Here is an 11,420-nt window from a genome sequence, read left to right as displayed (position 1 = left end):
GAGGTACGGAGGACGAGCGGGATGGGAGCTTTAAACGATGGTGGCGCCCTCTGTTCATTTTCGTCTGCATGTTGTATGGCTTATTCCGCGAGCAACCATCCTGACCACTTCGCTTTAAAAACATGAGTGAGGCTCCCTTTAAACTGTATCTGCAGAAAGACAGAATTCTCGTCTGGAATGCTGAAGGTAAGAGTGGAATTAAATAATCGCTTCTTGTCAACCTGTCGTCCAGAGACGCCGATCACGTTGTTCTTAGCAAGCGTTCGATTCTGATCTTTGCACTTGCTTGCTTTTATACGTCTGGATCACGTCGACAGTGTTCCAAGAAAGTTACATTGCACTCACGGTGTTTCAGATATCAACAAGATCCGATGTCAGCATCGAATTGTTGGCACGCCAGTCGGCTGCTTTCCGCGTTGCCCCTATCAAAGCGTGCTCCTCGGATTGCCCGTGCAACTTTCCGTGGAAGAAGCACATTTGCTCATCTCTAAGGGTACGCGAAGTTCGCATTCATTCAGTTCTTTTTCGTCCACTTTGTGTTGACGAATGCGTTTTGCAGGGCTTGCCGTTCTCGTCAAGAACACGAACTTGGAGAAACCACCTTCGGATGCCGAGAGGCTGCGTGCTGACAAGTATTCGGATGACATCTATCAGCAGCAGGTTAGCTGAAGATCCTCGGCGCGTGCAGAGCTTGTCCATGTATCCTGTCACAAACGGCGCGCGCCGATGCAGGAGACCTGCATATTGCTTCCTTTTTGTATATAGTTTGCTTCTGAATGTATACAATTTCGCTTTTGGATTGCGTTTGAATTGTACCGCAGTCAGTGTTGAACAGGTGACATATGAGTAGGTGGCCCGTTATACCGGCGTCCTGCAGTTAGAATGCGTATATGAAGATGTATGCATGCAGAAGAAGTGACAAATGTTGCAATGCCAACCATTTAAGGCGGAATAATTTGCAATAAAACTTTTATTCAGGCATTCAAGTAATGCTAAGATACACACCTTTTTTTTTATCAATGTGAACCACACTGAAGCAATTAATAACCTTAATTCTATGGAAACATTCTTTTTTTATTACGGCAACTCGGAATGTCTACTTCTCGATAGTTCAATGTTAAAACAACTTGTTGACATTTGTTATATTATTCTATCAATGCTCTCTTTCTTTAATTTTCCAGAATGACGTGTACAGACAGTGTAACCTGAATGCAGCTGACTGATTCTGGCTTGTGATCATCCTCTAAAATGGTTCTGAGGCAATGTTTAGACAGAATGTGTTTCTTTTCAAGCGACCACTGATTGAATAACGTAAACAAATTTCATCAAGATGTTCAACATCCATGTGCAAGTAGACATTCAGAGGTATAATTATAAAAACACTGAAATGTTGCCATACGAGGTTAATAATTTTGGGGAATGTTTGGCTTTGAGGACAAGGTGTGTTCTAGTATTGCTTGAGTGCCTGAATGAAGGTTTTATTGGAAAATTATTCAGCCTAGTTGAAAGTGCACACTTCTGCTGCAGCATTTTACTGCCTGGTTGCACGCGTGTGCGTTTGTTTCACATTCTCATGATCTGCAGAATTAAAAATATGTGAATATTTCATGTTGTTTTTTTCTTTCGGTTTTGCTTGATGTTTTATCTGATTTAGAATTATTAGTTGAATTAAACTTAATGGCAGTTAATCAAGCCAAGTTCAGCTTGTATCAGTTTTGTTGACTTGTCTGTTTATTTATCTGCTAGTACCATTGTTATTTGCCTCTCTTTTCAAAAAATAATGACTGGGCTTTGCTATAACGTACACTGACTTGTTGGGTGCTATATATTTCATAAACAGCTGGTAAGTTCTTCGACCTCTGATGTCATGAAGGCATGATGAAGTTCTAGTGGCATGCCTTGTTTAGAAAAAAAAAAAGAAAAAAACACATTTGAGGAGAGATTATGCATTGCTGCCATATTGTGCGAAAAAAAATTATTGAGTCTCATATTTAGGTTTTACATACGCCTATTACTGCACTACAGATTAAAAAAAAATTCAGGAGGCACTTTGTCTCTCTAAAGTGCTGCAAGGCGAAAGCCTTTCCTGGCGCACTGTTTGGCATTGACTGCGAGACTGTTTGTGCTGTATTAGTGCTTTATTTGACTACACATTACAACTACACGCTTTGACTGCCAACTTTGACTGCTTTTTTTAGCACAACTCTCTCACTGCTTCGATGAGTTCGATTGTATCCATGGCTCTGTTCGCAGTAATGAGGTATGCAATGTGGTCACCCACGGACACCTTATGCCCCCTGTCGAAGCGGATGACAACTATTTTATTAGTTGTCGTCTGCTCCAAAAGGGGGCGTTAGGCATCCGTAGGTGACCTCATTACTTCGAATCCACGCACTCTGACGTCGTAACCATTCTGACCAAACAAAAAGCGTGACACCTCTGCTGACAACCTTCTGTCGACAACGATGAGGTATTAAAGGCTTTCGCCTTAATATCGACTCACCACAGATAATGCACCTTGCAGATTGAATTGGCCATGGCACAGAGAAGAGCCGAGATCGCACAGTATGCAGAAAAAATTGTTGCTGGTCGCACGAGGAAGGGTTCAGGACAGCACGCATCCAAGAAGGCAAGGCGTAAACGCCGGAAGGAAGGCAGCTCGGAGGCAGGCGAGGAGGCCCCAGGCTCCTCTACTGACCAAGCAGAGGAACAAGTGCCAGATGTGGAGGCCCAGAAAGCAGCCATAATTGCCGACGTGATGAAAAAATGTGTGTCCACCCCATCGAGAGATGTTATCCTTGCACCGGTTCTACTTGGTAAGTGTACAGTGGTGAGCACAGTGTTGAGGAGCTTCGAGAGGCCACTTATGAACAATTTATCTTCCAGGTTACTTTGCCAGTTTCACATGATGCAGCTTCTGTTATGATGATGCTCTGCTTTAGTAATGTGAACAAGATGGGGCTGCCATGTCTTTGTTTATGTGGTTGATCACTTGCATCAGTCTTTAATTTTGTTTGTGGAAAACATCGTGTCACATTACTGCCACCTAATACTTTTGGTGTTAGTGGCAGTGATTGCGCCACACCTGTCAGCAAGAGGTGTGGCCACATCTTGAAAATGACACTACACAGCAATATAACAGAAACAAGCAGCTATGCTAGAGCATTACATTACCCTTCAGGAGCACACCAGTGCTTTTCTTTTGTGAAAGGTGACTGCATCACTGGAAAAAATTGCATCTGATGTCCCCAGTTTCTTCCCCATTTTTTTTACTCCCGTGAAGTGTTGTCTCTGCATAGCTTGTCCTTACAAAGACAGTGTAATAGAAATTCTGGCTGTATTTGTAGTCCTGGTATCAGCCTCTACTGCCTCTTTTTGGTTTTTTAGAATGCCCTCGAACAAAAGTGTGTGACCTGGTGCCTGCTGAATTGAACTACCCGACAAATGAAGCTCAAAGAGTGCGTTGTCGGGTTTTTGAAGACCTCTGGGATAAAGGCCACTACATGACGGTGGGGTCCAAGTTTGGAGGAGACTTTCTTATCTATTCAGGTTAGTTGGAGCCTGTTGCGGCAGTTGCTAGTGAATGCAGCACTGGAACTGGAAGTATGGCTCTATTGTACATTCTGTACACTAATATATTTGTTATCAAGTTCAGTCCACTGCCAGGTAGAGCTTCTCCAAGATGTTTAGAATGCTGGGCCACTTGGCGACATTGCGAGGATTGCTTAGCGCAGACATGCAGGACAGAGGGAGACATGCCACGAATGTTCATGGTGTGTTTATCTCTCTGTACTATGTATCTGCGCTAAGCTATTCTCGTAATCTCTTCAAGATGCCTCCTAATAATCTAGTGCATGCAAGCTTTACCGCCTTTGGTAGCATCTTTGTTTGACATTGTGAAAGTTGTGTTCATTCTTTGACGGTGCCATGAAATGGGCTTGGATGTCTTCTAAGAGCTTACTTTGACAGTGAGTGTATGGAAGAGTTATTTAATCCTTTTTTGAACAAACTTTGCAGTGCACCATGGTAGCGGTGTGTGTCACTGAATTTCATGCATTTGCTGAGTGTGGGGACTTTTTGTTCTGTTTAAAGCACATTGCAGTATTTGCCAAGCAGCCTTTGCATCTTGCTCTCTCGTAGAAAGCAATGTAACATGCTGCGACAGGTTTGAGGTTAATTTGAGTGGTTCTCTAAAAATGCTTGCTAGGCTAATTCTTTTTGCACCTGCTGTAGTCATCTGAAAGATTTGTAGTTGTGTTGCCTACAAGAAAAACTTCTGGAGACGCTTGAGTAGCCTTAAGAGTGGAATCCGATAGTGTTGCTAACTATGCTACATGAGGTGGTTGCATAAAGCCCCTAAACTATCGCGCTGAACAAACGTTCCTCTGTGGCCGAAGGGTAGCGCGTCCAGCTCGTGACCAGATGGCAGCGGTTCGAGACCCAGCTCGACCATTTTTCTTTTCAGCACTACGCAATGGTGGTGGAATGACGCCATGATCCTGTAGGTTAATGAGGAATTGTGCAGTGATGTCATCACTGTTGTACTTTGTGATCATTTTGGGGTGTTCAAAATTACCCATGCTAGGTCATGTAGCTGTGGGTTCGTATCATCATCACCGACGAGGAATTTCATTACGACCCCGGAGTCTTTGCCGAACATCTGCTGTATTGCTATCACGTTATTAAGCATTTTGTTTGTTTTAGCATTCCATCTTAACCACTTTCCTGATATCATTTCCAAGCACAATTTCAGTGATGATTGACGAACAGAACGTGGTAAAAGTAGCGAGCAAGTTATCAAGCTAACTTTTCATCAACTTTTACTTTTTCATCCCTCATTTTGTGTCTGCACAAAAATGCAGAATGAGTAGAATTCCTAGACTAGGTTTTTTCAACAAGTTTCAGGCCAATGACCAAGCATGTCTGGCAGTCGCTTTTTCATACGGCCCTTAAGTACCTTAATAGGTTATTCGTTTGATGTTCCTTTTAGGCCTTGCTCTTGCATTTTTTTATGGCTCGTCTATTTCGAGTTCAGGCAAAATTGAAAAGGCTACTTGGAACCTGTGTTATTCGGGAAAATGACTATTGCTTTGTTTCTGTGTTAAAAATTTCATCCAAAATACAACTTTTTTTGGCCATTTTTTTCATTAGCCTTTGTATGCAGGGACCTGCAACTTTGTGCTGTAAACTTGAGCAATTTTTCGTGAGCTGAGTGCGAGGATTATTTTGGTAAATACTAATGTGCCAGTAGTTTAATCCATTCCAGCCTGCACTGTGGTTGATGGCCATGTAGAAAGCGCTAGGTCACCTGTTTTGAAGCTACGTGAACTATTCTTCAACCACTTAGCTTAGGTGGAAATTGTTTTTAGTGTGCCCCAACTGTTTCACATTGAGGACGACTATAAATGTGTGTCTTGGCTAAATTGTGGGGTGCATATTCATGCTCACATTTCAGGCAGCAGTGGCATTTGGAGGCGGCTTTTGTTTAATTATATGTTCTGGAGCATTAAACACTTGCCTTTGTAGTACAGAATAAAGCAAGGTGTAGCACAGTGTGCCGTGGTGCCAGGTCAAAGAAACTCTGCAAACAACGATGGCGATGTCTAGAAAAGTGAAATAGAATTTCTCCAGCACCAATTGTGAACCTGTAGCTACACCTAGCATCACCAATCTCTTGGCTGGAAAGCTCTCTTTGTAGGCTAGAAAACAGACAAGCGCTGTACCCAGTATCCACTCTTGCTGCATTGTGGAATCTGAATGTGAGAGAACAGTGCACAATACTTGTCTGAGTAATGCTGTATTTGGTATTCCACAGTGCTTTGCAGAGTAATATTTGAGCTGAAGTTTTCCATCACGGCACCAAAACTCATGTTTACCAGCTGCAAGGCTTGCCACTTTGTTATTGAGGAAAAAAAATAATTGTTTGCGCGATGCACCTGCACTATGTAAAAAATTGTTACAGGCAGGGAGAGCTGCAACATGCGTGACAATGATGTTTGCTTTATTTGATGGCATGAGAACAGTGAAGTGTTTCAACAACTTGCAAGGAAGAGAAGCCTGGCTAGTTGATTGTGAGCGAGTCGCAGGGCAGCTCGTGCGAGAGCTGCGTCTGCAGGTCGGACAGCTTCTTCTTGAGCACACTGAGGCCGGTCAGCACGATGGTCTCGGGCTTGAGCGCCCCGGACGACTCGACGTTGTAGTAGAACTTGTTGGGCTTCCCCTCGCTCAGGAAGTCGGCCTCGACCCGGTTGTCCTCGATCTCCGAGTACTCGCTCTTGTGCCACTCCTCGGGGCGCGGGTAGGTGGTGTGGCGGAACGCGTTGTCCGGGTCGTACTCGAACGCCACGCCGCAGGTGGGGTTCCACTTGGCGTGCTCCTTGCCGAAGCCCTTCTTGGCGTAGGCGCGGGCCTTGACCTCCTGGCCCTTGCGCAGCTTGACGATGAGGATGTCCTCGGTCTCGCCGTACTCGTTGGTGTCGTCCTTGTGGCGCGACGTGACGGGCACGACGCGCGGGTCGCTCGACTTGAGGTCGGCCGTCGTCACGTGGCGCGTCTGCTCGTCGAGGCACTTGACGTCGAGCGTGAACTCGACCGAGCACTCGGTGCAGAAGTCGGCGCAGGTGCAGTCGCGCGAGTACTGCATCTTGTCGACGATCTCGTCGCTCGTGAGCGGGATGAGGCCCAGCCGGTGCGCGATGAACTCGTCGTGCAGCACGGTCGAGTTGGCCTCCAGCTGCACCCAGTCGATGGCCAGCGTGGGCGTCTCGGCGATGAACACGCGCCGCAAGCTGTTGGCCACGCTCAGGTCGGTGTCCTCCACGAAGAACTTGACGTTCTCGTCAGTCAGCTCGCTGATGTGCACCGAGGGCTGGTTGGCGTACGGCATGGCTACTGGCGCTGCAGTTGCTCACGCGGTTTGGACCCGAGAAATAGTCCCGTTTCGAAAAGTGAACGCCGCAAGCGCACACTACCTGTGCCGCGGACGACGACGAACGTCGCTTTCTGCCGATGAGCACAGAATCACGCTTAGTTGTTCGGTTCAGCGTCCAGTGATCGAGCGCTTTGCGCGCTCTGGAACGAAGCGTCACTTACAAAGCTCGTTCGAATTTACTTGTAGGTGGCTCTGGACCAAGGTGGCGTTTAGTTCAGCATCAGTAATGTCAGGAACACGGTATCTCAAGTTGTCAGCGCTTTGAGGCTGCTCGTTGCAAATACTGGCAGCGCCATATTGCTTGCGCGGTACTGATGATGATCATGAGGCTGCGACCGCTATGAGCGGCGTCGCCACTGTCGCTAGCGTCGCTATGTTTTGCAACGGAGTTGTGTTGGTTGCATCGTGAGTTGCATGTTCCGGCAGAACTAATGGCAGCTTTTTTTGCTGCTTATGGCAGATATGTAGAGGAACAAAGTGAAGGAGGAAAATTAGTTTCTTAGAGCGATTGGTCGACGCTTGAAGAATTTCCGCCTTGGCTGTCCTGCGCAGTAAACATGCTGTCTAAAGGAAGGACACCTAGCAGACGAAAGAAAAAAAAAAGACTGAGTTACGTGATAATCTTGAAAGAATAAAGAGGATCGCCCCCACCAGCTCCGCACGTACACACACGCACTCGCATCTAGCTGCGTGCGCCGACTCTCGGGGCGGTAATTTGTTGGACTCAGTTTGGGAGGCCTACTTTTTAATTTTTTTTTTACTTCTTGCATGGCAGTAAGAGGCGCATACGGGTGCTACCTCAGGAATCACGGACACCCGACATTGACCAGCGCGCTGAGTTGGCTGAACACCATAGCATACTTTGCCTCTGAGCAGCACCTCTTTCAGCTGTGGGAGGGCTTTTGACTGAAGACATATTTTTGGTGGAGCTCGGTGCGTTGGGATTGTACTCTTGGAATTGAAGGGTCTACTCGGATTCTTCTTACGCATGAAGGTATTGCCGTAACATATGTGTGTACAACATGCAGAAAAACTTTTGATGCCACTTGTAAGCTGGCAACACCATGGTGGCCAGAAGCACAGTGATGGTCTGCATGCCTGCTGTCTATGTTTTCTTTATGCACAGGGCTTGTAGAATATGGCATGACGTTTCTGCCACGTTTTCTGCAGCACTGAACATCTGGATTTAACTGACATACGTGTTCTGCTGGCAGGCCTAGCTCAGTAGTACAGATGTTCATTCAGCTGGTCACCTTAATGAATATTGCCTCCAAGAAAGCAGCTGCTCTGTATCTGTCAATGTCTGAGAAGCGCCATCACACTACTCTTCTGCCAAATGATAACATTTTGCCTTTGGCCATCAGCTATCCATACCTAGGAGCCATGATTACTATTGGCAAGATTACAGCGTACCATGCAAAGTGCACTCTGGATAAACTGCCTAAAGATCAGGTTTAGTTTTTGCTGGAAACATTCTCAGTACCGTATAATAAACAGCTGTGAAAATGAGTTCACGTACTCAGCCTGAATATTGTCATGCACTTACCATATTAACTCATCTAATTAACGTGCTTGCATATTGAGCACACCTCACGCTTTGTATTATCAAAAAGTGAAACTTTTTTTACGTGTGTAATGGAGGTGTCCCCCTTTTTTTGATGTGCAGTCGGTTCATGGCAATAATGAATGCTAACAGGCGCCCTTTTTTGAACGCCGAAAGAACTAGGCAGTACTGTATGTTGCCATCTGTCAAATGTCAAGGCTACCATAACTTGCTGTATATGGGACAAATGGCTAATAAGAATGTTCAAAGAGGAATACACGAACCGATAGAAATTGCAGCTGGCCACAAAAGGTTCCTCTGTTCGATCTGTAACTTGTTGCGGTTGTGCTTTGCACTTATCACGTAGGGTTGTGCTAGAGCGACCTCTAGTTATGCTCTCCTTACACAACATTATGGACTGCTACGTGACTTATAAATAGGGGTTCTATCTTTAAGATAACAGTTCTTGACTGTGCTCTTGAGCATGGAGACCACGCTGAAGCGAACGTTTTATTTTGTTTTCTAGGTGAGTCATACGAGATTAAGTATTTATTCCACCAGCCTACCTTATGCACCATGTTTACCACTTATGTATCTGAATGTTTTACACTACACAATGAACGTGCCTCCCCAAATTTTGAGGTTTGTTGGAAAAAAAAGTGCATTTATTATGCGAATGTGTACAGTATTCACTTTCATCCATGTCTATCAGCCTCCTATGTATTTGGCTGTCATTCATGGGTTTGCCTTCACCAAGTTGCTGTGGAGGTCATAGGGAGATCTATTATCAAGTTCATACTAAGTTTGCGATGCTGACAAAGTTATGCAAGCAGTATGCTGGTGTCAGCATACATGCATTATGAAGGAGTGGTTTCCACCTCCAATATGTATCAGGGCAGAAGTGTGAGCACTAACGTTCTGCACCCTCCCCCCCCACAATCAGGTGACCCACTTGTGTTCCATGCCTACGCTGTGGTGGTCTGCCTTGAGAAGGACACCAGTGTGGCAGGTCGTGACCTCATCATGTGGGGTCGCCTCGGGAATGCCGTGCACAAGACCATCGTACTGGCCACAGTTCGGGACGACCGAGTGGACTACCTGTCACTACGCTGGAGTGGAGAACTCTGACCTGCACTGGCCACAGTCGAGGTGCTTGCAAAAGTGTGCGCTGCAAAGAAGACAATTTTAAACATAAAGCATTTTTTTTTTAACAAACCTTGCATGAAGGCCGTGTTCTTGCTTGTGTTTCAGAAACGAAATTTAATGGAGCATGCATTTGCAATGGCATTCCTCCCTGGCATTGTTTCGCAGAAATTTAAGCGCTCCTGCCAATTTCTTGTATATAATGAATACTTACCGACCAAACAATGTAAAATTGCACTGTATTGTGTCAGTGCAGTCAATGCAGCAACTGTGGTGTCAATACTTTGTCACACAGCAGGGTGAAAAATTTACCTGCTAGCAAGGGTTGTTGCGTACAGCAGTGCCACATGTTTCTTACATTACTTTGGCATCCACAAGCCCATTTTTTGCATAACCAGGTTGTGTTTGTACGTGTGTGAAGGTACTGAAGTAGTGAATGAAATAGCAGTCACACATGTTTCGTTCTGAACGAAGTCTGCACCCATGGCCAGAAAATTTGCCATGGTCTTCATTATGAATATCTCGATGAAATCAGATTTACAAAGTGAGCTAACAGTCACCAAAACCAAGGAAAGCATAGGGGAATACACACACACACACATATATAATTTTACCTGACTTGCACTTTACCTAGTTTATCAGAGGCAGCCAATCTTTTTCGCATTATATGTGGCATAGTAAAAGTAGTATTCCACTTTTGGTGACTGCAGGCTACATGCCAGGCAATAGAGGGTTTACAAAAGTAGGTCTGGCAACAGTGATGACAGGCACGCTGACCTCGCCTGACCCCGCGGTGGCGGCCATCTTTGGATCGCTTCGTCCGTCCGCTCCGTGTCCATCCGTCAACACCCGCCGTTGTGTTCGTGCTTGTAACGTTGTCGCCAAGTGTACTGTGCGTGGAATGGATTTTCAATGTCAAGCGAAGTCCTTTCCTGGTCTAGGGACCTCTCTTTTGTCCCTGACGGTTTCTGCCAGCGACGGCTAGAGGCATATTTTGAGAGCCGAGGCGTGGTGTGATGCGTTATAGTGAAGTCTTTCCCCACATCTCTGCGTATTGCAATAATACACTTCTTTCTCAAAGCCGGGTTGCTTGGGAAACCATGGAAGGAGACCTGCACAAATAATAAACAGGTTTTGTCAACAAGCACCACATTATAGCTGTGGATGCTATACTTTATAGCAATACTGGAAAATCTGATCACACGAACTCTTGCGCGAAGCAGGCATGGCGCGGTGATAGCTGATTTTTAAAATTCCTTATCATTTCAGCACAGTTCCCTTTTCCCGAGGCCGCCCATTTCAGCTCTTGCATATGAGGTTAAAGCTTGAAATGTCTACTAAAAGAGGAAATAAACAAGAAATCGTCATCTTTACAAAACCAACTGACTTTTCGGGTGGCTGTCAACTAAGAAACCATCATGGGATTCGAGAAAACCCACTAGAGTGAAACGCAAGCTTCGTTATTTTGTGGATCGCGCTGGCAAGTATTCATAAGCACAGACTACAAACCTGAGCTGCGCGCTCTGGACGCGTACCGGACTTCGCACGCGTCATCAGACGATAACATCTTTTGAAACGGGCTGGATGTGAGCATGACGCTACACGTGTGATGTCTCATCTTCTCCTGCTTTACAGGACGCCGCGGCTTTGGCAGGCGCTTTTGTAGCGTGAAACAGTCAGCTTGGGCGCCCTAGGCAACCATTTTGCCATCTGCACAATGCACGGCCATTTCACACAATGGTTTGAAAACTAGCTTCGGTAATCATGCCCTTGTAATAAGTCAAATAGAGAATGGCGAATGCA

At 45.6% G+C, this 11,420-nt stretch overlaps 2 protein-coding genes across 2 annotated transcripts; one reads left to right on the top strand and one right to left on the bottom strand.

Moving 5' to 3' along the window:
* Positions 1–32: 32 nt before the first annotated feature.
* Positions 33–9,602, top strand: Tsen34 (tRNA splicing endonuclease subunit 34). The gene is made up of 6 exons (XM_089565437.1): positions 33–186; positions 356–493; positions 560–660; positions 2,525–2,816; positions 3,388–3,549; positions 9,418–9,602. Exons 1-6 carry the CDS (start codon positions 123–125, stop codon positions 9,600–9,602), a joined length of 942 nt encoding a protein of 313 aa, XP_089421563.1. The 5' UTR covers positions 33–122.
* Positions 5,981–7,259, bottom strand: Polr2C (RNA polymerase III subunit RpII33). The gene has a single exon (XM_089565447.1). It carries the CDS (start codon positions 6,884–6,886, stop codon positions 6,062–6,064), a length of 825 nt encoding a protein of 274 aa, XP_089421573.1. The 5' UTR covers positions 6,887–7,259; the 3' UTR covers positions 5,981–6,061.
* Positions 9,603–11,420: the final 1,818 nt, after the last annotated feature.

Source organism: Amblyomma mixtum, chromosome 1, assembly GCF_055824585.1.
Source record: "Amblyomma mixtum isolate Tamu chromosome 1, ASM5582458v1, whole genome shotgun sequence".
In the NCBI taxonomy this organism is placed as follows: Eukaryota; Metazoa; Arthropoda; class Arachnida; order Ixodida; family Ixodidae; genus Amblyomma; species Amblyomma mixtum.
The sequence above is the reverse complement of the archived record's forward strand: the minus strand, read 5'-3'. Positions and strand labels throughout refer to the sequence as shown.